This window comes from Folsomia candida, unplaced genomic scaffold, assembly GCF_002217175.1.
Source record: "Folsomia candida strain VU population unplaced genomic scaffold, ASM221717v1 Fcan01_Sc006, whole genome shotgun sequence".
NCBI classification, from domain to species: domain Eukaryota; kingdom Metazoa; phylum Arthropoda; class Collembola; order Entomobryomorpha; family Isotomidae; genus Folsomia; species Folsomia candida.
Window position 1 is genome coordinate 9,266,597 of NW_019091198.1, and position 25,591 is coordinate 9,292,187.

The 25,591-nt window shown below is 38.2% G+C and overlaps 2 protein-coding genes across 14 annotated transcripts in view; one reads left to right on the forward strand and one right to left on the reverse strand.

The window, feature by feature from the left end:
* Positions 1–7,489, forward strand: part of LOC110851070 (acid sphingomyelinase-like phosphodiesterase 3b) — a 32,738-nt gene extending 25,249 nt beyond the window's left edge. For both annotated transcript variants that reach the window (XM_022098705.2, XM_035852969.1), the window contains exons 8-16: positions 195–305; positions 374–457; positions 522–588; positions 3,122–3,151; positions 3,451–3,518; positions 4,462–4,558; positions 4,934–5,040; positions 5,305–5,431; positions 5,583–7,489. In XM_022098705.2, coding sequence (XP_021954397.2) covers positions 195–305; positions 374–457; positions 522–588; positions 3,122–3,151; positions 3,451–3,518; positions 4,462–4,558; positions 4,934–5,040; positions 5,305–5,431; positions 5,583–5,823 — 932 coding nt within the window. In that variant the 3' untranslated portion in view covers positions 5,824–7,489. The remainder of the gene's footprint in view (positions 1–194; positions 306–373; positions 458–521; positions 589–3,121; positions 3,152–3,450; positions 3,519–4,461; positions 4,559–4,933; positions 5,041–5,304; positions 5,432–5,582) is intronic.
* A 1,432-nt stretch (positions 7,490–8,921) lies between these two features.
* Positions 8,922–25,589, reverse strand: LOC110851548 (neurofibromin). 12 transcript variants are annotated; one of them, XM_035853329.1, is made up of 55 exons: positions 24,687–25,589; positions 24,459–24,602; positions 24,194–24,377; positions 23,900–24,118; positions 23,715–23,807; positions 23,593–23,618; positions 23,387–23,515; positions 23,247–23,280; positions 23,007–23,137; positions 22,815–22,892; positions 22,555–22,745; positions 22,330–22,474; positions 22,236–22,244; positions 22,012–22,143; positions 21,769–21,931; positions 21,665–21,702; positions 21,419–21,578; positions 21,327–21,343; positions 21,187–21,229; positions 20,922–21,065; positions 20,580–20,653; positions 20,216–20,377; positions 19,765–20,112; positions 19,546–19,685; positions 19,286–19,469; positions 19,169–19,222; positions 19,040–19,084; positions 18,848–18,951; positions 18,537–18,759; positions 18,366–18,477; positions 18,238–18,290; positions 17,794–18,143; positions 17,515–17,731; positions 17,348–17,429; positions 17,189–17,242; positions 16,895–17,108; positions 16,601–16,792; positions 16,247–16,514; positions 16,052–16,171; positions 15,807–15,963; positions 15,526–15,653; positions 15,280–15,438; positions 15,053–15,183; positions 14,894–14,963; positions 14,536–14,814; positions 14,141–14,420; positions 13,830–14,056; positions 13,479–13,736; positions 13,165–13,393; positions 12,909–13,079; positions 12,601–12,803; positions 10,835–11,040; positions 10,539–10,725; positions 10,217–10,397; positions 8,922–10,085 (listed from the first exon to the last, which is right to left on the reverse strand). In XM_035853329.1, the coding sequence occupies exons 1-55, from the start codon at positions 24,744–24,746 to the stop codon at positions 10,063–10,065; spliced, it is 8,025 nt and encodes a 2,674-aa protein (XP_035709222.1). In that variant the 5' UTR covers positions 24,747–25,589; the 3' UTR covers positions 8,922–10,062. The 12 variants fall into 12 exon arrangements, with proteins under 12 accessions (XP_035709222.1, XP_035709223.1, XP_035709220.1 ...); XM_035853330.1 differs by having other exon boundaries at positions 24,194–24,368; positions 24,450–24,602; XM_035853327.1 differs by having other exon boundaries at positions 23,387–23,509; positions 24,450–24,602.
* Positions 25,590–25,591: the final 2 nt, after the last annotated feature.

Below are 25,591 nucleotides of genomic sequence, written 5' to 3' on the forward strand. Positions count from 1 at the left end.
TGAGCCGAGTTGTCGTAAAACTAAGGAGATGTCCAAATTCAACAGATCTCAATTTCATTTTCTATCAATAACCCACCATCCTCATCCTTGTTTCCATTTCATTTCCATGCGATGAGAATGAGGAGAAGCCGTATAAAATACAATGTGAGGACATAATGCCGCTATTCACTTGCCCCTTTTTTGGTGACATGCAGGAGGCTACTACGCTATCCAGGCGAGAGACAGGAGAACCCTGCTGCTCATCTTGAACACCAGCTTGTACGAGAAACGACAATGGATCGGAGCCAATGAGGAAGACCCTGCAGGCACGGATAATAGTACAAAATTTAATATCTCGAGTTTAGAAAATAATTTCCATGGTCAAATTGGACAGGTCAATTTGCATGGCTTCACGAGAAGCTGAAGATGGCAATGGCGATGGGCAACATGGTCTTCATCATTGGGCACATCCCTCCTGGTAGAAACTATTTTTATGATGACAACTTGGGCTAAAATTATTCTAACCATGAAAACTTTTCCAGGCAAGATGGAGAGATACATGAGCAGTCGATTTGGTCACCATGCCTACCAGGACCAGTTCAACAAAAGGTAGGCATAAAAGAGTGAACAAAAGTGCAGCATAAATAGCGTAGGCAGCCGCAGAAATAGATTATATCAACCAACAAATCAACCATTGTGTATCTAATTAAGCATTCTGCTGATACACAATGAGACTTGCTTGTCATTGTTCTTCATTCCCCATCGTTGTCATCATCATCATCATCACCACCCTGCATTTGCATTCGAGTCATCACGGAGAGCTATGTATACGGCTCTTTGAAATCCGCCGTGTAATTGACATATGGGGGGACTGGCGCTGCCTAATGTAATTCATTAACGAGGTGGAAAGTGCTTTTTTTAGTAGTACGGAACACAGCCATGTCGCCAGCAGAGAGTTGATTGATTGATTGTTGCAAAAAAGTTGACGGCATCTTTTAATCGGAGGGTTAATAGCAGCCGCACTTTTCAACTCCTCATGCTATGCCCTTTTTTGTAGTGGTTGGTAGACACTTTGCGTGTTTCGTTTCATTTCCCTGGCATTTTTCCCTTCTCGTCGTCGGAAAAACTCACCCACACAGAAACACACCTCCTCCTCCTCCGCAAATTCTGTCGTTCTCGCCGTCCAGCATTATGCACGATAAGAGGAGCAACAGTACTTTCACAACTGTCAGATTATACCCATTATGTGAGGCCAAGCAGGGTGTGAAACCGGGAGGAAAATCCTGAATGGCAACTACCTGACCGCCATCACCGATGAACAAGTCCAAGATTAACGTTGTAAAGTGACGTTGTCCAACATACTTAATTTGGAATGCGAGAGTAGCCCGGCTAAATGGGTCCTTATCAAGGGCGACGGAGCTCCTTCTGCTGCTGCGGTTGTTGGTCTTGCGGCTTTCGGGGCATTAATTCTTCATGGCATTTCTTCTTGATGAGAGACGAGTTGCTTCTTCTTCTACTTCCACTCACCGTAAAAGCACGGGGTCGAATAGATAGTCGTTCCGTGTGTGTTATATACTCAGCCATATACACGGAGTAGGAATGGACGGACGGCTTTTGTATAGTGCATGCATAGCGAGTGTTTTGTTAGTGGGGGGTTTCATTCCATCTTCTTCTGTGGCCTTCGTCAAATATGTAACTCTCATTATAGCTCATGAGAAGAAGGCCGACAAGGTAAATACCTAATAATGCGGCCATACAGAAGGAATAAGGTCTCGTGACTGGTGTTAAGCAGTCTCAAGGAGCAGAGCGTGCAGGTCGACTCGTCGTTGTCGTCGTCATGCTTATCACAACACTGATTAAGGAGTTGCAATCGTGAGGAGAAGAAGAAGAAGAGTTACATAAGTTGGTAATGGTAGTGGATGCCATGCAACTAACTTTTCTTATTGTGTGACCATCTAAAATACTATTACGGCGACGAGGTTGTTGGCTGGTTGGTTGGTTGGAGTTTGATGATCGGAATAAGGGAATCCTTGCCTCTCTCTGAACTTGTTCGTATCTATGTATGCAGTACGTACATACGTACAGACGTTCGTTCGTATGTAGTTTCTGCGAGGAGAAAGTTGGTTCACATTTGCACGTTGCATTGCACCGCTTCGTTGCCCCTGGATCAGTTATAATCCCATCACGGCGTCACATTCCAGGTAAAAGGAAGGATGACTCCAAAATTTCTGCGTCTTCTTCTCTCTCTCAGCCATTATTACATAGTAGCAGAAGCAGCAGTAGTAACGGTAGTGCCATCATGGACACCCCAACGGCGACCATTTCTTCATTTGCCATACACAAATGGACACGAGTTCAACTTCACTTTAAATGCAAATAGCTCTTAATTACTTATTTCATTTGGACACAAGGGCTACCTCCTCTAATAGCCAATTAAATCTTCAAATTCAGAACCGTAATGAAACCATGTCTCTTTCTCCTTGTCTCCCAATTCGCCCGGGTTAGTAGCTCTCTCCTCTTGTTTATTACGCAATTGACGTTGAAATTGTTGATGCGGATCATTTGGTGACATGTTCATGTATCCATAATGTTATATTGCCGGGTGCTGGATGGATACTAAAATTCCGACCACCGTACATTTTCCCTAATTTCTCCGTGCAGAGGCAAACCATCGCCTCCCGCTTTCACTAATGCACACACAGGACAAACCCAATTTGTCACTGCGGGAGGGGAGAAAATTCCTCTGGCTGCTGCTGTTCAACTCAAGTCGAATTTACTCCAATAATGACAGCTTTTATTGGAAACTGTACAATTCATTGGAAAATGACATTTCTGCACACGGTGGGAACCCATTCACAGCCAGTGGTACATCTACATACGTACGTATGTACGGTTAGTTAGTTGCACAACGTTTATGATATAATATCTAGGCACTCGCTGCTTCTCATGTACGGGGAAAACAACGTAAGCTCCGCTTGAAATAAAATATTTGCAGCCTTGTATTTAGCCAGTCAGCATAATACCTATTCTTCGTAAATAATGAGAAATGTTTGCAAGTTCATCAACATTAACTGGGCAATAAGGAGAAGAAGGAGAAGAAAATGCATTACATTTATAATTTATGATTAATGATTTTTTCCAGATACTTGAGACTGGTGAGAGATTACCACAGGTAAATGCGCACAAAAACAGTAGTTATTTATAGTATTTTTAGATTTGTAGAGTGTCCACCAATATGAGGAATAAGTGAGAGTGAGATATACCTCATGTTTAAAAAATTCAGTTTATTTCTAACCTTTGCATATAAGTTTATCTCTTTAGACTGAAGATTTTTTACTATCAAGAGTGACATACTAGTTAAATTGACAGAAAAAAAATCAGCACAAAATCTGCAATGCATTATAGATCACTTATGTCAACCTTAATCTTAATACGCAGAAATACTTACATTACTTTTATCAAATTTTACAGCATAATCGCTGGACAATTCTTTGGCCACTTCCATTCCGACTCGTTTCGAGTCTTTTATGAAAAAATGGGTAAGTATTTATCCACGTAAATCCGCCTACACGCTTCCTTTCGCCGATTAAGAACTTTACGAAGATCAGAAGGACCGACAGTTTGGCAAAGCAGATGATGCCTGATTGATGTTGTAACTTTATGATTTCTTCCCCATACACACACAACCCACTACAATATAGCCTGTCCCCGTACGAACGGAGGTCCATTTGATTCAAAGGGGAACTCGAGCAAAGTCAAAGCAGGAGTTTGTTAAAAGAGAACACTTTCCTATACGCCTAGTGTGCAGGGAATGGTCAAAAGAAACTGTTTAATGAAACTGGGAGGACAGATTCTTTACGACGCGAATCGATTTTTTTGAAGGAGGTTTCTAGATTTTTTTTTCAGACGAAAAATAACGAACGAGCAGAAGCCATACGTAAATGCGTGAGCGGGTGGATATGAGGAGAGATGTTTAGTCCTGGATGAGGGTCATGGGTCGAAGTTAATGGTGTATGAAACGGCAAATGAAATTATTATTGTAGATTCTCTAACACATATTTCGCAACTATCCACCCACCCACCGACGATACTGGGAGATTGCAAGTCGTATATACTTTAGTGACAGATTGCCCAATGTCAGAATTATTATTACCGAATGAAATGGGGTAGGATATGCTTGGCGCTACTAATCCGACATATTTCTCCATGTACATTTAGTTGAAAAATTGAGTTCCGATTCATTTCATCTGCGGCAATCAATTGTACAGGTTTATGGGGGATATATAATAGGCTATGAATGCATCATTGTGTGCGAGATGCTCTTTGCCAGCCAGGCCTCCTAAACTAAAACCCTAAAAACTCGAGCACGACTTGGACAGATGAACCCCTGCTCAATCTTCCCATTTTTTATTTGATTACACCAATAGAGTCCTACGTACCTAGTAGTGGTGGTAGTCATCTTGGTATTTTTTTACTTGGCAGACAAAACCAAGGGAAAATTCTTGGAGAGAAATCCTATCTCGTACCTTTTTCTGGCTCCTGCTGTTTCCCCGAGAAAATCGACTCTGGGGGATGAAATGTAAGTAAAATATCCACCAAGGATGGAAATGCAGACGGACTCGCTTGCATACATGCTTTCCGTTTGCATCTTCATTTCTAAGAAAAATGCTTCTTATCATCATCACGATCATGTATATAAATATATACACACACATCCATACACCTCCTCCTCCCTGGCCAAGTTTTGTTTCCACTGGAGGACGAGGAGGAGGAGGAAGGATGTGTGGCGTACTTACTTTCCTGCCTGCAGTCGTGGTGAAGATGTTTTTATTGGGAAAAAGTGTTAGAAAGCTTTAGAGGCGAAGACGGAGAGAGAGAAATCGAAAAAAAGCGAGGAAAAAAAAGTAGGATGAATACCATGTAAAGATTTTCACTCTCATGTATTTCTTCACAGCGGACCAAACAACCCCGGTCTGCGACTCTATCAATATAACACCTCATCGGGACAAATTTACGACTACACGCAGTATTATCTTAATCTCACAGAGGCGAATGAAATGAGTAAGAGATAAATTTTGCAATTATTTCATTATGAGATAAATAACCCTCCTTCCAACAAAAAGAGTATCAAGTCAGTCATATAATGATTTTAATGCATATACTTAATTGCATCTGATTAACTATACGAAGTACGTAAATAAGTTAGCATCACATCAACCGTGTTGCACCACACGTTGAGAAACCCCCCTTTCACTTTGATGGAAGGATGGTAAAGTTTAGCCGGATTGGACTAACGACTAATAATTGTAACCTTATAATAAACAGACAGAGCGGAATGGAAAATCCTGTACAACTTCACAAACTATTACCGCCTCCAGAATGTTTCCGCAGCTTCCCTAAGTGACCTCGCCTTCTCATTCCTCAAGGACAGTGGGAGTGAGAATTTCAACAAGTAATTTATGTCTTTCTCTTGCTTTCTCTCCCGTATGTTCCCCCTCCTCGTACGTACATTTGTACCTACGCATAAGTAGGTCTGACTAGTTGGAAGTGCTTACCGATGTATGTTACTAACGGGGCCTCTTCCCACTCTCACTTTTGCCCAGGTATTACTTTGCCAACTCTGTGGGCTATGAAGACCCCAGCAAATGTCTTAACTTGTGTCGAAGAACCCATTTTTGCGTCATAACCAACGTTGACTACCAGGACTATGAGAGGTGCATTCAGACCGTGTTTGGATCCATTGGATCCGCAAACTTTCTCATCGTGAATATCAATACGACATTATTCTTCCTTCTTTTTGTTCTTGTCATCAACCTCGTCGGATCGTCGGGACAGCTGTATTAAACTCGTACCCACCCAAAAATTGGTGGGTTTATCCCTCCCCCCGTAACTACATGCATACATACATACTGACACTATCTCTAGATATGATGTCATGTCATGGATGAAATAATGCCCTCCATTATGAACCTCGTTGTATTAATTATCGCCGTACTTACATATACGCTACTACTTCAAGTCTTACAGCCCATTGTTCCAGATGACAAAATACTTCTCTTGATTTCTTCCACCTCTACCTCAGAATGAATTTCCCTCCCCCACCCACCAAATTTCTTACCAACTACGTAACTATCTAATAATTGAGAAAGGACGATGATGATTGCGGTGTGCGAGTGTGTGTGTTCTTCTTCAGACGGTGGATGACGAACCCTAATTTACATATTGGTGACAAGAAACAAATCCGTACCAGAAAAGACAGTTTCTCAAATAGCCGTTATACTTCATACATTATTTAAAAAACCCAAGTACTCAAGTGATATAATTGTTGTTGTTGTTGAATAATTGTGTAAGAGGAGCAATTTTCACGAGAAAAGCTGACCCAGGGCTTTCGTTTCCAGGATATCTAATTATTGTAATCAACCGTTAGGATGTACTATTTATGTAACAAGTTTGGACAGTCAGTGGGAGTTATTTACCAGCAAACAAACAACAACTGTAATCTTATTACTTTCTCTCTCTCTCATTCCCTTGTCTCCGTTATTACCTATCACAGTCGATTTAATCTGGCATCATTTCCTGACTTGCATTGATTCCTGCTTGCTTGGAATTTATCATCCTCTATACGATTACAACAAAAAACTTGTTCATGTCGTTAATTTAATATAGATCTTGGTCTCCGTTTCTCTTCTCTTTCCTGCGATACGACCAGAGGCAGAGAGTCGATTAGTCTTTATTACGCTTATATACGTCTCTACCTACCTATATTTACTATCCACCACTCTATATGTACTTATGTATGTACTGACCATGCAATTTATTTATTTATGTGCTACTTTGACGACACCACGCTTCCTTGTCACTTGTCAACTCTGCGCCCACTTAATATTTTTGATTGAGAGACAATGGGTGAGTGTGTGTACTATTAATGTGCATCGGTATAGACAAATGAAAGAAAGCAACGATTCTAGAGTCAAAGTCCCCCCACTTTCACTTACTTACCAAGTATAATAAAAGGAATGAGAATACGTTTCGATTGGGCGAACGATTTACGGTGAAAGAAACCTGCAGTGGAAGTGGAACTTGTGGTAATATTGGAAATGAGACAATTTTCTCTAAAAAAAAATATAATAAGCTCCATTCATCCACTTTTTTTCTCTCCTTCCCTCCTCCTCGGTCACTACTAAATAAATATAATACTGCTACGGCTACTAATATGTCGTGTAAGTAAATGAATAAATATACTCTTTGTGCAACAGGAAAAAAGTGTTTGGGACGGAATGCCATATAATGATATACCTAACGTAATAATAATAATACTAAGGATGCATGTGTGGACTCGTACATGTATTTCTATGCAGTCTCGTTGCATACTAAATTTAAGCTACTTCTACTTTTATCGCCCATAGTATTAAACATTTCAGATGCTTATCTTTGTGATCCACACGTTTTGTGTAAAAATGGAAAAGAAATGAAATAAACAGAGAGGGCTGTTTATGCCTCATGATTTACACTCTGGTCCTTTATGTCCAATAAACTGTACTGCTTTCTTTTCAACGAGCCTTTCTTCCAATAACAGCCAAGAAACCCATTTGATGGACCCCTGCCATGAGGAGGCTGAGGATTCCATTGTAATAATATGGGATACACCGTCAACCCTGTGTGAGTATGCCTGACATCATTCCGTTAGCTGTACAATTGGAGAAAATTTTTGAAAAGAGAGATTGTTACGAATCCAATCAATTTCATCATACCGCAGAAATCTCTCCTGCCAGCACAAAAAACTTTCACTCCTGCTTTATTAAACCGTGCTCATTAGTTGAAGTTAAACTGCCAGGAGCACGTGCAAAAAAGTCAAAGAAATAAAAACTCAAGCATCGGCACAATAATAGAGAGGAGATCGTTAAAGAAAATTTTAAAAATTGTCTTCATTTTTTGACAACGACGATAAAGACAAAGCAAAATGGCAAAATGGTGAAAGCAACATCTACATCGCACATTTCGCATGAGTGGTGGCAGTTATTGCGGTGTTATAAAACATTGTTATTGAGATTTTAGGAAGATTTTACTCAAAAGTTGAATGTCAGGGAAAGGCAGTCGGTGAAAGGTAAGTGTGTCTACTGCTGCTGCCACTCGGAGTACGTGTGTATGTCTGGGTTTGATGGCTCGTATTCATTCAGTAGGTCGAAATAAGTATATATTTACCAATAAAACTGCTACATACATACATACATACGGGCTCAGATATGTATGTATGCCAGGAATTGAAAAGAGCCACCTCGTTTCTTGTTTGGCTTAGAAAACCACTAATTACTACTTTCGGTAGGCAACAGGAACATTTTATTATTCCCGACCCTCCATTAATTCACATCTTTTGAGTATACTACTCGACATGCGATCATTTAATAATTCACCAAATATAGTCTCAAGTACAACCTCGGCAACACTAATGACAATCACCACGAACGAAAGGCTCGAAAGGTCTGCTGCCAGCATAACAAATTTAATTGCAACAAGAACAAAGAGTTTCCTGTCCCATGAATTATCAACGCCATTTAAAGAACATTGCACTACTGCATTCAATAAAACACTTGCTGCTAATTCTACAAATTTCAATGTGTTGAATATTTACCAAATTTTCATAACTCACCTCGGCCTCGGAGAATCCCACTTCCTTCGATACACACATAGCCAGCAGCTAGCCAGCCCCTATTAATTTCTTTGATGGGAAGTTCACACTTTTTACCCCGAATTAGCATAACTATGTATGTACATGTTCCCTGCTAATCTCGATTATTATGCGCTAATAGTTCCGAAAGTCGTACTGGTGCAAAATGGCAGTTTCCAGAAGAAATGTATCACACCAACAGCAAAGTACGTATTTATGTAGGTACATACGGATAATCAAGTATGCAAATAAAGTCAATCAATCAATTGTACACATGTAAATTGCAACACTTATTTATTGTTCTACTACTGCATAATATTCATTTGTTTGTCGTGCATATACATTTTATTTCTCACTGAACAAGAACAACTAGACTAAAATATTGCTACAATTATTTCTAAACTACAACAATCAGTTCGACATCAAAAATAAAGCGCAGCCTTATGTGAGTGATCGCATGTATATAATAACAACTATGTAATGTGTATAGTAGGTAGTATTGGGATCAACGAAATGAGGTAGTAAATTACAGTTTTAAAAGTGCTCCTTGGAAGCAGCAACGAACGAGATCATTTGATGACAACATAAAATTTTTTAGCTGTAAATTACAACCAAGAATTCAAGCCTCTGTTTCACCTCAGAGAAGAACATAAAACAATCAAAAACAAAATAATGAAACGTTATTATTAAAATTTAGTAGTGTAGTGTAACAGCTTAAATCACAAGTCTCTTTTACTCCCCCCTCCGTCCTTCATTTTTTTGCGTAAGTGCACAGAAAATACTTTGGTTTTTGATTCTTCGAAAAGGTACTGCGAAAGTTGGGATGGTGTTTGGAACAAAAGAAAAATTACAAAAAATCTCCCCGAAAATTCAGAATATAAATTTATACTGTAAGCTTTCAAGGGCATCTTTTGATTTTGTAAAAGTTTGTAAACTAGTTTTACAAAATTTACTAATTTCCAAGGTTATAAAGTTGGCGTGAACACCCCCATTCTATTAAAATTCTCCGATTTAACGTTATCCTTGTTTTTTTGTAGCTCATTACGACAGGTGAGACGAAAAATAAATCGTGTGATTTGTATAATTGGTCAAAACGATTAAACGATTAAAATATTTCGGAAGTATTTAGTTTTTTTCTTCAATGGGACCGGTTCTAATTAATAGTATTCATATCTGGAATGACGAAATATTTTATATTTTTATCAACAACCTACAATGTCCAGGATGATGGGCATTTCAAGATATGCAAAACATTCATTACCATTATTATTAACAGTAACCATTACATCACATTGAACTTGTGTATTACAATTAAGTCACAAAGTTGGATTTTAAAAATCAACTAACGACGTATCAGACTTGCGTTTTCTCCTCTTGTATGTTCCCGGAAGGGAAGTGCTTTCCTCACTGGCCATGTCTCAGAATTGTGTATGAATTGAACCTACAGCAGGAGGAGGGGCGGAACAGGAACAAGAAGAGAAAATGTTACAATGAGACGTTCTTGTCACACAATGATGACGACAATATGACATGATGTCAGGATGACTAAAATGTCTTAAAATAAAAACTTACTCTTCTCGGTCGGTGATCCTAAGGTGAGGGAAGAAAGCGAGGAGGACAGGTTGACAGCAGAGGAGACGGAGAGCATGGACGGGTATTGTTCCAGGTCTCCGTCCTCCGAGGGTAAACATGTCTCAACCATGGCTTCCAGGCAATTTACAAACAATTCGGCACTCTCCGCAGTACAATTGGACTACAAAATAAATATAAATATTTTATACACGTGGCATTGGAATGGAGACCCCGCATGTGTACATATGTACAATGTGCATATGTATGTATGTGGGTGGATGGAATGAAACACATCAGTGCCAATAATAAATACGAAACCCACCTTGGTGAAAGGCCCCGCAAATCGCCACAAACCACCAAACCCAACGGATTGTAGATAATGAGGTTGTTGTTGAGAACCATCCTCCAACGTGATCATATTTTGGATTATATTTTGAACAGCACTCAGAATTACTTGATCATGACACAAAGAGAGAACGTTTGTGATTTTGGCATCGAGCAATGTATGTCTGAAGACAGAAACCAGAAAGAACAATGAATCATAGAATTTGCCTCTTGTGATCATTACGGTGCAGGAAGTACGACGAAACGACGAAAAGAAGAAAAAAATGCACTTACATGACAGGAAATACTTTGGGAAACACGACGGAAGCTTCGGATAAGTAGTCGTAAAGGACTCTCATCTCAGCCTCGTCGGTGGTATACTTGACAAGAGTGGCGAGAACGGTGAGGAGCAAGGCTTGCGTCTGGATGTCGACGACCACTTCTGGGTCAAGTAATACGTTGTTCTCGTTGGAAACCGAGGTCCTTTTGCAGTCTCCTTCCTAAAATGCATTCAAGTCACATTGAGCATTTGATTTGGTTAAGCAGGATAAAATCGGTGTCGTCAAAGTATTATTTAGGTAGGTAGGTTGAATATGAAGGGCATATGTGATATCAAAATAGGTTTAGGTAGTGGCATATTGGCTCCCATAATTGCGAAAAAAAACATAAACAAAATGCTGCCAGGTAAAGAGATCAAACGGCGTACCTTTCAGTAGTAGTACGTACGTATTAATGGTGGTTCAAGACAAATATTAAAAGTATTGTGTTGTGTAATACACACCCCAAACTATTCACATATATATACATAGCAGCAGACAACATGAAAGACGAGACCCATCAATCAGCAGCAGATACATACATATATTTAGTTGCATTACTTTAGGGTATGGGAAGAAGCAGCAGTATGTATTTAGTATGCATTGTTGCCAAAAATCATCATTTCGTCCACAAGAACAGAATTATTTCAGGCTTATCAAAAGGATAAAAAACGGATAATTAATGATGCCATCATATACCTTAGATTACTCTAGACATTAATGAGACATATATTTATAAGCCAACTCATCAAGACTCTTACACTAATTATTGTTACGAAATGCTAAGGTAATAACATGGTAGGAAATGAAAGATGAAAAAATTAGCAAAAGGGGGGCATTCTTAATAACAGCCAAGAAACCTGAGATGTACCAGAATAAGTTGAAGGGAAGACGGAGGAATTAGCTTGTATATGGAGATTAGTAGTGAAAGTAGCGATAATAATGGGGATAAAATGTGAAAGAAGACAACAGTAACGAGAGGGAGAGAGAGAAAGAGAGTTGTGTACATAGTGGGGAACGGAGGATATTATGCAACTGCGTTCTGTGTATGATTGCAGTAGCAGAGCGATTATACGAAGTATGAGAATAATAATAAATCTTTGTAAGAAAGCACACAGAGAAAGAGAGATGAAATGAAATGAAGGGTGAGATGTGAAACTTCATCTCACTTTGAGTTCATTGCGGACGGGCATGGATGCCGATCTTGAGGACCTGAAGTCTCCCTTCAAACTCTTCACTTGGAGGAGATCACTCACATCACTGAAGGATTGAATAAGGACAGGAGTCCCCTTCCTGCCACCTCCTCTTCCTCCTGAACACTGCTACATGGGTATCACACAACAAGAAGCACACGTACAAAAAACACACTCATCGTCAATCTTTGCAGGACCATGGTCACGGTCGGTTTTTGTTAAAGACGAGGGAAAAAAATAAGTGTCTATATTTGACAACCAGTGTTATGAGGGATATTGTATACAAGAACAACACAAGTGACACATTTTAACGCATTGTCTGGGAAGAAAAGTACCGACAAACACAATAAGATGATATGAATCCCAACAGGTTTTAGACATGGATAGTTTTAACAACAAATACTTTCAACCTCTAACAATCTACAAAACACTCCATGCTGCATTATTATGAATATTATGAGCTTAATAATAACACGGGTCTCATAATCCCATTATTATAGCGGTAAAACATTCACAACAACATAATGGGACTTTTTATTGCGGTACTTACTTGTTGAGAGGGCGTTTGTTTACTTTGTTGCCTTTGGGCTTGCACGAGAGCATTCTGGTCCAACAAATCCCACGATTTTTGTCGCCTATTTGTTGGGGACTTGGGGCTCCAGTTCATGTTTTCATTGGAAGAGGCCAAATGTCGGGATAGGTGGTGGCGAACGTGACATCGGCTTCTTACCTCTTCAGACACGGACACGAGAGCTAGCAGAGAATAGATTTTTGTTAATTATTACTTTGTATTACACAAATACACGAATTTATACTATACTTCAACTAAATTTTAGTTAATTAAACAAAATTACTTACCAGCCAAGTAAGCCACACTTTCACTACTGACTTCAAACTTGTCCCTTTTCATTGGTTTTGCCACAATTCCCAAAAGCATGGTCAGTATTCGAGTTGTTCGAGACACTGTAGTTGGAGTTGGGTGTCGAAATCCTTTCAGGAGGTGTCCCACCAATGCGAAATGAAAGTTGGCTGAAATGTTTGAAATGAAAATTGGTAAATATTTCACATAAAGACGGATATGGTACAAAACCTAAGTTATTTAGGAACAATTTACTTTTAAATGACAGTCCGACGGCATGATCCAACTGTTTAAAATGCCATTCTAAAGGTTCTCGTGTTGACATCATAATATGTTCCAAGCTTTTGTTGTCAAACATCCCTTGCGAATCTAGAGTGTGCAAGTTCTGTTCCAGCAGAGCCAATCCCGATGCATACAGGGAGACTTCGTCTAATTGAAGAACAGAGATTGCTACCCAGAACATCATTCGATGGATGGCACTTTCCTAAAGGTTGCAAAATTTAAAATTCGTAATTTTCAGTTGTAATTTGTCAAATTATCTCTTAAAAATAAATAAACTGCACACTTACAGGTCTTAACAAAGGAAGTAATCGAGTTAAACACATCACAATTGCTTCGATTAAAGTGACATCACTAAAACTTTCCAAGGCCTTGACCAGAATTCGGAGAAGTTGTTTAATATCTTGATCTTGAATTGCTTTGCTGATGCAACCAAAGACAATGAGTGCCCTAGGCTGCAAGGCAGGATTGTACCGAAACGCAAAATTCTTTGATAACTGAGTCCAAATCTGTAGCCAGTCACATTCCGGAATGTCCTTCATACAAGCCTGCACAAAGAAATAGAATACATAGGAATTGTTTTCTTGTTATCGAGTATTTTAGCTATTGAGACCCGAGAATATTTATGGGATTCATCATACCTCAACAATTTCAAGCAACGCGTCGCAAATGACCTCAAGCGATGTTAAAGACAGACGTTCGCGGTCCATGGGTGAGTAATGACCCAACCAACGATCTCCAGCATGACGGTAAGAAGATCGGAAGGCCGTAACAGCGGCTGACTTGACTTTACTAATTCCAAACAACAGATAGAACTTGGGCAGTGAAAATTCATCCAAGCTGAGTCGGAGAACTCGGTGGGTTTCCTCTATATATACGTTCATTCATATGATTATTAATTATATCCTCTTTAATATTATTTTTTAATTAAATATTTCTGAAAGCGTCAAACCTAAAAACTGAGGTTGGGTGCAAGTGCACAATGAGTGAATTATGTTTATCACAAGTCCATGGGTTGATGCCCTCATCGAGACCGAGCCAGTGCAGACCAAGAAACAGACAATATGCACCAAGTATGGCAAATGGTGAGCCACGTCGAGGCAATTGTTGAAGGATAACATAAGCAAGTATCGCGCAAGAATCGCAATATCGTCCCACATCAAATGTTGTTCCAACGTTGCAACTGGTGATGTACAAGTCTTCTCCAAAACACGACACAGCCGACCAATCACCTAAACCAAACAGAATTTGTTAAATATTTTTAGCAATACTCTTAATAATTTGGAAACAATTAGACACACTGTAAAGATATATATGCATATGTAGCTACAGTAGAAATGATCATACTTTTCGAGCAACCAACTGAACATTCGCTGACGCCAGAGCCACAGCAGTATCCGCCATGATTTCAGCCTGTGGAGAACCCAATCCTCCAGTCACACTTCTTTTAATGAAGCTATCCAACACCATGTCAATCAAGTCAGGAACTTGGCCCAAGGAGCCCCAAATTTTTGCTTGAATTGAGGGGTACATTTCAACCTCTTCAATGGTCAGAGTTATCAGCTTATCCAGAATCATGGCCACCTTTTGACGTTTGGTGTCGTCGGAATGCTTACAAAATTTAACCTGCATTAAACAAAATGAAATTTACCAAATTTTCAGCTTACCGTTCGTTCCACAAATTTCGAATGTAAGTTTTACTAACCAAATTTGGAAGCCATGGTGTTATGTATTCCAAGCATAAATGTTTCAACTCAATTGAAGATGCGCTGAATCTATTTTCCAATATAACAAAATTAGTTTGTGCTTTGGCTTCAATGTCCACCCTACATTCAAAAGTAGTTAAGCTCATTTGTTTATTTACCCATGAATACACTCTTCTAAAAATTCCAAAGTTAGTCTAGGCTCATTTTGAGCCAGTTTCTCGGACACACTCTTGATGAATAAAGTGTTATTGGAAGGAATGCAAAGTCCCCAGGTCTCTAGTAGTTGTCCCTAAAAATTAGCAAACCAATTGAAAAATGCACCAGCTAATAATATGATTATGAATTAATTACTATACAAATTCAATGATTTCACATTAGCCCTTACTTCAATTTTTAAATCGAAAGTTGCAGTCAAAGCACAAAGTTGATTGTAAGCTGCTGTACGCAAATTTGGATCAGAAGATCCTAAATTTAACAGCGCCATGTTAAGAAGAGTTCCTGGAACATCCTTTGGTCGGATTTTTTGATGGACAGTCACAGAGTCCTAAAATTTAGCGTGATTTAAATTAAATTTAAATCTCGTTTTTAATGACATACATATTATATAGTAATCTCTACACAAAGTTCGTACCGGTTGTGAGAGCTCCCAGCGGTTACGAATATGTATGACAGCTTGAACAATTGAGTCACAGTCATTGTGAATAAAAGAAAGGGGGCCAGATTCATTTGCAATTGTTAGCGTGAACTGATTGTCATCAACTAGAGAAGGAGGAAAAATAAAATATTTATATTTTTACTTTCTATTTTCTATAAGTTTAAGGAAATCGTATCAACGCAGATTTTAACTAGAAATAACTATTTTTTGGCTACTCAGTATAAGATCGTTATTAAACCGTAATTTGTGACACTTACCTAAGCACACCTCTTCGATTTCGGAAGCGTAGTATACGTCATTTAACAATACGGTATGTGACAGCACCTTGGTTTTCTCAGCAGCTGTGATTTGAATCGCACTAGGACCGACTTTGATTGTTACTTTAGTGTCCTTATGGGACAATTTCAAAGCATTCTGTAAAGTTTGTAACATGTTTAGTTTTTAACAAGAGATGTGCATGTATGACGTTTGATGTGCTCGTATTTGTAAATGACAATCTTACATTAAATACTTTAAGATCCTCATCTAACGACAAAGTTGCACCAGGCAACTTTTGTTGATCAGGATCAATATAATCTGATAAGCGATTTGTGGAATCCAAAAATATCAATTTTCGATTGCCCTAAACAAAAACGAGTAAATGAATTAATGCTATAAAGTTTTTAAGTTTTGAATATTAGAAATACTCGATGTTTACCTTTACCTTTAGCGGTGGAAAAATACGGTCATGATATTTTGTATATTCTCGCACCCAGGAGTTGCAGTTGTAAATGTAAGCTGCATGAAGATTGTCATATGCGACGTCAGGAAGTACGACGAACCACTTTTGAAGGAATTCAGTGCGGAATCGGTTATCGGAACAGGTATGTGTAAAATCTACCACCACTTCAAATGGCTTATGACAAAAGGGTTTTAGTGTCAATATCACATGATAAATTAGCAAGTCTCCGTTCGTTTCACCAATTCTGTTCAAATTCAAACAGGTCGTATATATTAAAATTATTGGACTTTATTATGAAATCAATTACACATAAGCAGGTATTGTCCTTACTTGTGTCTTCTTGCGATATAGTAAAAAATGGGATTCCCAGCTTTGGACGTGCCAGCTTGATAGAAAATGTTTAAAGATTTTATGGATTTGAATTCGTCCTTTTCGTGCATGTTGTGTTTTGCCATGATTTCTTCAAACTTGTTAGAGGTCATGTCCATTGAGCTCCATCGAGTATATGAGGAAAATAGCAAACTGTAATTGTACAAGAATTTAATGAACAACCAACGAATGAAAGAACCATGAGTATTTAAATGTAAAAAATGTCAATATGTGTTAGTAATTAAGTCTACTGGCCTATGATTGACGTACTGTGAGTCGACCGGTTTGTGTTCTGGTGGACCCAGGTAAGCCAACAAGGTTGCCATCTTGTCAAAGGGACGCCTTCCAACTGCCTTGTGGTCACGAGACGATGATAAATAGTCGCCAATTTTTTCTTGATGTGTCCATAAGAGTCGATGAAGAGCGAGGACGTTTGCATCACTTACGAACGATAAGCAATGCGGGCCGCCTGATAAAATACAATGAAATAGTTATATTTGAGCAGTAAGCACGTATAACATGTAAAGCAAAGTGTAAAATGTTACTCACTTTGTTCAACTGTTTCTGAATCTGAGGCAATCTGTACAAAGAACCGTCGTCCACCTTCAAAATTCAAAATTATAGTTATTCGTTTTTTTATTTGTTCAACTATCTATTACCAACAGTTTAAATCAATAAAATGCAATACTTAAGATAAAATCAACTGACCTTCGAAGTTAATTCTCACAAAATCATTGAAAGGCAGCATATGTTGTTCTTTGGAAAATTCCACATGGTTCGCAATATTTTGCTATGAAAGTTTAAGGAAGCAGTAGAATTGTAAATACACCGTATTATTATTTAAAATTTAATGTATACTGACAAATCTCACTTACCAATATTTTGCTAACCAACATCAATCCTCGCTTAATTTTCTGAGGTGGCTGACGGTCCACGATTCCACTTTCGCAAGGACTTACGATGGCAGGATTGATAAATCGTAAGAATATTACGGTTCCAACAGCTCCCATATTATTTTGAGGAAGTTGTGGAAACCGTTTGCTTAAGACTTGATACAAGCAGTGGCACATACTCCGTAGTTGTGGAGGAAATCTAATAATTTATCAGAAGTTAAATTATTTACCACACTTTAATTCATTTTTTTAAATTCTAACCTATCGGCCGAAGAAACAATCACATCGAAAACTTTTTGAGTCAGATTAGTCAAATTTTGGCGATTGGCTTCAATGTCGTCATTAGATTCTAGCCGGGCTGGGTCAACTTCATAGAATAAAGTTGGTTCGTTAAGCAATGGTCGGATGAGTGGTTCTAAAAGATTCTGTAGATATGAAGCTCCATAAATTTTGAAGCAGAAAGACATTATCTTGGAAGCCAATGAGTTTCCTCGGAACAAGGTTTGCATACAGTCCGATGCTTCAACTTCACGATAAAACATATTCCAGAGTAATGGCGAAAGGAGGTGTTTCGCATCAAACAAGGTAACAAGAACCCTGGCTAATTCATCCTATTAAAAAAATTCATAATAAAACCATTAATAGAAATATTTTGTTTGTTAAAGCCAACTATATGCATCGCATAATATTTCAAATTAAAATTACCATTTGATTGAAGGTGACCACGTTGGCCAGTGCCATTGCTATTGGTAGCTCCCCTAAAACATACAAGACATTCACATTTAAATAACATTGCGATCTTGATCAACGGATTTAATTTTTTAAATGTATACCCTTGTCTCCAATCATGGTGACTAGCTGGACAAGCTGCTCAAAGCGATCAGCCAAAACTGTTTCGGCAAGTGTATCAAATTCGGTCCCTTGTTGCAAAATTTTCGTGAGAACCTAGGACACAATTAAATCATAGAAAGTGTTATATGGGATGTTTAAGTTAAATATCTCACCTCCATAAAGGCAGCCCGAGTTTGCAGATCTGGATGATATCCCAAAGATATCGAGTGCATAAGTCCAGAATCAATATTGGCACTCAGAAGGTTAGACATGGCTTGAATGGTGGCATTTCTTAAAGCAGTTAATTTGTTGGCATGAGCCGCTTTGGGACCTTTTTGCTCTAATTCTTGCGCTTCAGTGCACTCGTTGAGTAAATTTTTGAACAGGGTAAAATACCTGATGAGTAAGAAAACGACAAATTTGTTAAACATACACCGATAACTCAAATAAAAATGGCACATGTTTAATCCCAAAAACTATTTACTTTAAAAACAATTGCGATTTTGCCTCCATCAAGTCCCCTCTGTCCGATTCCTCTGGCTGCAAAGGCAATCCTCTAAGCAGTGCAGCGACAGCTTCCATACACGCCTAAATTAAAGGTAGAACAATTATTAGCTTTAGTACAAACTAAATTAGTTTGATTTAAAACGACTTGAATGAATATGACTATATGAACCTGATCAAGATCTCGGGTTATCATTGAGACATCTCCCTGAGTTGGCTGTGATTACGAAAAAGGAAAAGTGATTACAAATTAGCTCTTTCGAGGGCTAATCTAAATGCATGGGATTAAAGTTTATTATACCATGACGCCCCATGCATTTAGATGAACCCTTTGCAGAGATAATTCAGAGCCTCCCTGTAAATTTAATAGTAGGAATATTGTCGAAAGAGAAATCTTTCAATTTTATGAAGGTATTACCGGTGCAATCTGATGAGAGGTTCCCATCACCCAGTCAGTAAGATATTCTACCAACTTGTTTCTGAATTTCATTTCTTGACGAAATGCTAAATCGTCACGTCTGGTCATCATTGCTTCAACTAATTGGCACAGCTTTGTACGAATGTGTAGGGCATGCACAGTCATGTCAATGTGTCTCACATATCTGTAATTTATAGGAAAAACATAATCAAAAAAAATTACCAAGTAAATAAAACGAACTTTCGGGTTTATGTTCTTACCGGACAATTGCTAACATCATTCCTTCAATACTAGTGGCTCCTAAATGCTCCGCTGGCTGGTCCATTTTGTTATCCAATACATTTTTCATGATAAAAATTATATGTTCTATAAATTGAGTATTGATATCGGTGACGATAACCTAAAAAATCGGGACAATTCATGTTTTAAAGAATGGAGAACAATTACATATTACATGTGAATGCTTATCTCGGCATTACCTGTCCTTGTTGGTCAAAGAATTTCTCAACTATGACTTTAATTTGGTCAAAGAGAATTGGATAGAGTGCCGGAGCCATTTCATGACCTACGAGTTCTTTTACATGCTTTTGAATCTGTGCTCCAAACTTTTCATTTGAACAAACGAGCAGTCTAAGCAATTGACTGACAAATTGCGTAACGGGACAGTACTGCATATCCTGTGACGTCAGAACACTAGATTTCCGAGAGTCTAAGGACAAACTTGATGAGGACGACATAGGAATTCTTGCAGGACTCTTCCTTTGTAGACAAACTCCACCCAAGGCACATAAAAGCCCTGTCATGTTAGCCCACTCATTTATTTGGTCCTGAAATTTTAATATTTTTTAAATTAAAAAAATAAATTTAGATACTGCATGCAAAATATCAATGCAGAATATCTGTAATATAATTAATGAACTCTATACATACCTCCAAATCATGGTCGGATGAATGATGAGATGCTCTTCGTTTTCCTCGATGATGAAATTCGCTAATACTTTGGTTTCCATCCTCTGTAGCAATTTTCCCTTTCGGGTATTGTAGGAGATGCTTTGTACACGCATCCCAATTCATGAAACTTTCTTCCCAGGCCTGAAAACGAAGCAAAATTGACTATAATAAGTAACAGTCGACAATTGAATAAATTTGACCATTTCATTTTACAGAACTCGAAATGGAAACTATAACCGAATCAAGTAGCTCATGAAGAAATTTTCGAGAGGACTTTCTCAAATTTAAAAATAATTATAATATAACAACGAAACTAAAATAAAATCATGATAACTAAACCAACCTGTAATACTCCAGTCGTGCAATGCTCAATTTTTCTAAGCAGCGTCATGATTCTCTTCTGCAGTGCAGCTCGGCCTGAAAAAGACAGATAAGTGAGGCCCACTCGGAAGAAAGCTCGCAGTGAGATAGCGGTAATTTGCGCAGTGTGAACTCTTATCCCGGTCCTTGTTTACATAGCGCTTACGACAGGAAACTCTTTTTCGAGAGAAAGTGAAAGCAAAAGATCTTATCGGGACATAAGATGAAAAGTTTTACACTTTGCGAAGGTGCAAGAGTGAACAAATTCGGATATGGGTACGAAGAAATAAAAGGACAAAACAATTAACAAATACAGCTTTTATACCAGTTGTCAAGATTGAGGAAGCTGCAGCCAGCTCCAAGTACACGTGGTAGTTGGGCAACAAACAGGAAATCGTCATTTCGTCAGATCCACATCGAATGTCTGCTTCTTCACAAAGCAACGCAAAGCAGGACATCGCTATTGGAACTGAAATCAGGTAATTAGGTTTGGCAAGTGAGGTTTTTTATTGAATGCATGGATGTGTTGATATTTATGAGCTTGGTCCTTAATACGGTCCAGCGGATGCAATATGTGTCGTAATAATTACCTGCTTCCATATCGATGCTCCACAAATAGACGAAAAACACAACCTTGAACATTAACATGAACAATAAGCGTGGACCACACGTAAGCCAGTAGTGGTGCAAAATCTTATGCTTGCTTTATGACAATTAATTAGTTAATTACCTCCAGCTTGATGTGAGCTATAATACAAGGATTCAAACAATAAATTATAAATTACTCTTATTCGAACAGAACATTTGTAAAACATATCTTACCTTGTCTACAAATTGCAATATGACTTCCAACATTTGCATAGTCTTTGTGTCGGGAAAGAAATGCGTTCCGACAAACCAATATTTCTCGTAGCCACTTGAGTATGTCAGTATAGTTCACAATCAAGTGCTGGATAAGCTTCTGAGATATGGAGAATAGAACCTAAGGAGTTAAGGGTACAAACATACGTTTATTATTCCATAATTAACGGCATACGAAGCATGTTACATTATTTATCTTGTGATTACCTGAGATGAGACGTCCCAAAAAGTGTTTATGGGGGCTTCTGTAAGGGGTAATAATAATCACAGTGAGATGTTAATCTAACCAGAAATTTCAGCTTCATATTTACCTGGGTTCCACATTTCAATTTTTTCTGGACGATGCAACACCAACAAGGCTTCCATCGCTTCTTGAGCTACATCCGGCATTGATGTTTGATGAACGAGTGATACAAGGCCGTTTATTAGCTCCAGCGTTGAACTTTGTATTTCATGACCAGCTTTTCCTTGGTTCTAAAGTAGTAAGCATGACATAAAGCATATATGAAATAAGGAATACAAAGAAAGCATTTGGACATTATAGAAATACGTACGTTTAACATCAGCATCGGATCAGCATGAATCAGTCGCACCATCCAAAACAAGAGATTTTTATAACTGGCAGGTTCTTCAGCTGACTTGTCCTTAAACTTAAGGGTGGAAACTTTTTCCTTCAATGTTAGACTCTGAAAAGATTAATCAATTCCACAAAATGAATGCAACTATTTTACACTCTGGTGTCATAGCAGATAGTACAAACTATATTTCAAGTTTATACCTGACAGATCTATCGGTTTGCAAGAAAGTACACCGAAATAAAAGTTTAATTTTAATCGCGTACAAAATCTTTGTAATTAAAACCACTCACTCACCTGGATCATTTTTAGTGGAGTATGTGTAATGTACCCCTGGGTAACTTTGTTTAGTGTTTCGGTGAACATTGCCCTCAGTTCTGACGACTTGTTGTACACTATGTCAATTTGTGGCCACCACGTTAGGCGCGGTTGAGTAATAATCCTGTTAACATAATACAACAGTTGATAAATGTCTCATAATGTAACAAACGAACAAATGTTATGAATGAACAATCAACTTACTTGTGTAGGGAACTGACTAGAACGAAATGGTAAACGGAAGGAGAATTCGGATTCAGACAAACTTTCAGTGGTTCATTGTTATGCGGATTAATTCGAAAGCAGGAAATAAAACAGTCAATCATTAACTCGACGTCTAAAGTGGCGAAATTTTGACCTCTCGAAAATGGCTTGCATGGATTGAAGAGCAATAGCTACAAAAAGAAAAATATTATTATTTTACAGCGTTCAAGATTAGCTGAAATTTAATTCTGTTCAAGTACCTTCAAATCATTAAAGACACTTTGTACTAAAAGAAATATCACATTGTTCCTGTCTAAAATGTTGATGTAGGTGGAAACCTAGAGTAAATTTGTTTATACAGAGTAAATAGGTTAGTCTTTTATTCAATTTATATAACGCAATGTACATATGTAAATGCATAAAGAGGGTCGCAAAGGGGTCATCAAGATTACCTTGCAAAGCTTTACACAAGTAACTGCTGCTGCTTCAGTCAACTGCTTTGAGGAGCTGTGCGGAAGCAAGGCCTTTTTCAAGCTATCAATAAATTGTTTCTTTTTGTTGTGTCGTGGAGAGCAGGGTGCTCCTGTGAAAACATAATATATGAATGAAATAAGGAAAATAAGGAGTTGGGGCCTCCTCCGTCTAAAAAATGCTAAAAAACTTGTACATATTTAAAATCAAGATAAACGTACCCGCATCGGCATTGACTATTTCTTCAAGAATTTTCTATACGGACAATAAAAATAGAATTACTATTGTGATATGCTAACCTCTTTGTAACCTTTGTTGTTCAGATACTATAGTAATTTATGTATATGTAAACTTTTCTTACTGGGGATAATACAAGTAGCATAATTTCCAAGGGCCACACGGCAGCTCGTCGCTTATTATTTTCAGCAAAATTGTCCAATAACTCAAACAATGATTCACAACATTTCGCAAGGTCCTCACATGGCTTTTTCTTGTGAAATACAAAAATCAAATGAATTTCTTCCTGCATCCGAAACCTGTAATGTAAAATTTGAAAAAATCAACCACCTGCAGTTCCGCAAACTCTTGAGGATCTGAAACAGATAAAGAAACTTATTAGTACACGTCATTTTCGTTTGGAATTGCATTTTTCAATTAAATTTAATGGTAAGGTAGTTCAATGCACATACATGTGTCCATCCAATTCCAAATTGCACGCTCCAGTGAGGTCATCAAAATTACGTGGGCCCCTTTTTTCAAGGACTTGAACTTCAATACAGTTTCTGTCAATTACATTAATAAATTAAATTACTTCCGAGGTATCAGTTTGATGAAACTTTTAGCAAAGAGTTTGCCACGATCAATTAAATATTACCATTTAGGAGTTTATTAAGCCGTTGTAGATCCAAACTGATATGCTGAATGAGTTCGATATCAGCATAATCTGGATTTTCCTCATTGGTCGTGCTCAGTTCTTGCAGTCGGGCAGAAACACGGTTGAACACCGCATTGAAATTGTTAACAGAAAGTGCGAATAGAACTCTGGAAGCAAGATTTCGAAGTTGAATAACCATTGGATTTTCCGCTGGGAGATCTAAATCAATGCATTGCATAAATGTTAATTTCCAAAAAAGGCATAGGCAGAAATTTTGTATATATATTTCCGAACCAATGAACTGGCAAACTTCTCGCAAAAGCAATTTAACATTCATAGCCTCGTCATATCGGGTAGTATCCTTCGGTTGGCCACTGAGACACTTTTCCAGCGTGTCTAAAACTATGAGTAGGGATTCGTAGTAATTTTTATCCAGTTCGGGTCCGTGAGGCCTTTGCGACGATAGAACCTGTACAAACTGAAATTGAATGAAGCCAATTCAAAATGAAGTCTTGGTTCCACAAACACAGAATATTTTGGGCAAACTTACTACGCTTACCGCTTCGTTCACTTTCTGTAAAATTTTGGTCAATCCCGAAATAACCAACGAGAAACGGTAATGTGAAATGTAAATGAGACAGTCCTTGTTCTGTTCCAAATTGTAGCGAGCGTGGGTCGTTTGTGGTCCAGTTCTGCATGGAAGCTGTAATTGTATTTTTTTTAAATTAGTCAATCCAGTCTCAACCCATCCAGTACATAGCTAAATTAATGAATTAATGCTACTTACTTGCTCCTCAAATCTCATAATGAGAGAGGATACCCATTCTACAGGTTTCTGGGACGCCATTTCTCTAACGTTTCGGAAGCTAGAGAAGTCGCAGAGACAAATTAACTATTCGTATTCAGATATCCAAGGACAATTCTTGGATAACGTCTCTGTCACTTCCTCTTTTCCTTCTTCTTTAGAAGGTGTCGTCATTTTTAATTGTTGCGAGAGGAAGATGTGCAATATTGATTTAGCTTGGCGTTGCGTATTATTATTTCTGTACGCCGGTATGTCCGTCCAAAAATACCGACGAACACGAAATTAGGCTTCATCAAGTTTATGTATACTAGCTTATAGCATAGCTCGTCGAATAAGAGGTGGGTGCGGTATTATTATTATTTCTCACCACAATCCAGTTCGAGATATCCAATCGAGCCCATAAAATTAAAGTCACCACAAATTCAAGAATCAAAACTCTTTCGTTCGTTTGGAACACTTTTTCTTAATTCACGCGAACAATGACCTTTATGTTCTTGAAGAGATAAGAATAAATTTTGGAGATAAAATTCAATCTCCTTAATCTCACTAATTTATTTTGCTCGTGGCACCAAACCAACATGCTCTATCTAACCGGTATGTCTTGCTTGTCTACCACCAATGTCAATATTTGCAATTTTGTAGTGCGCTCGTTACGACGACCTCCTCCACCCCCAAAAACCAGGTGTGGTCCTTATCTCTAGCTCCATCACATTATCCGACGTTCTTCTAAATTCTGGTGCATGTTCTGCTGATGATGCCGAGGTCATCCTGCTGCCACCCTAGTTTTAAGTGTGATGTCTCATTCATAAATTCATCCATATGCACTCTCACTCAATCGTCTCTCTCTGTTGTTAGTTAGTTAGTTAACTAAAGTGTGAGTGTGTATT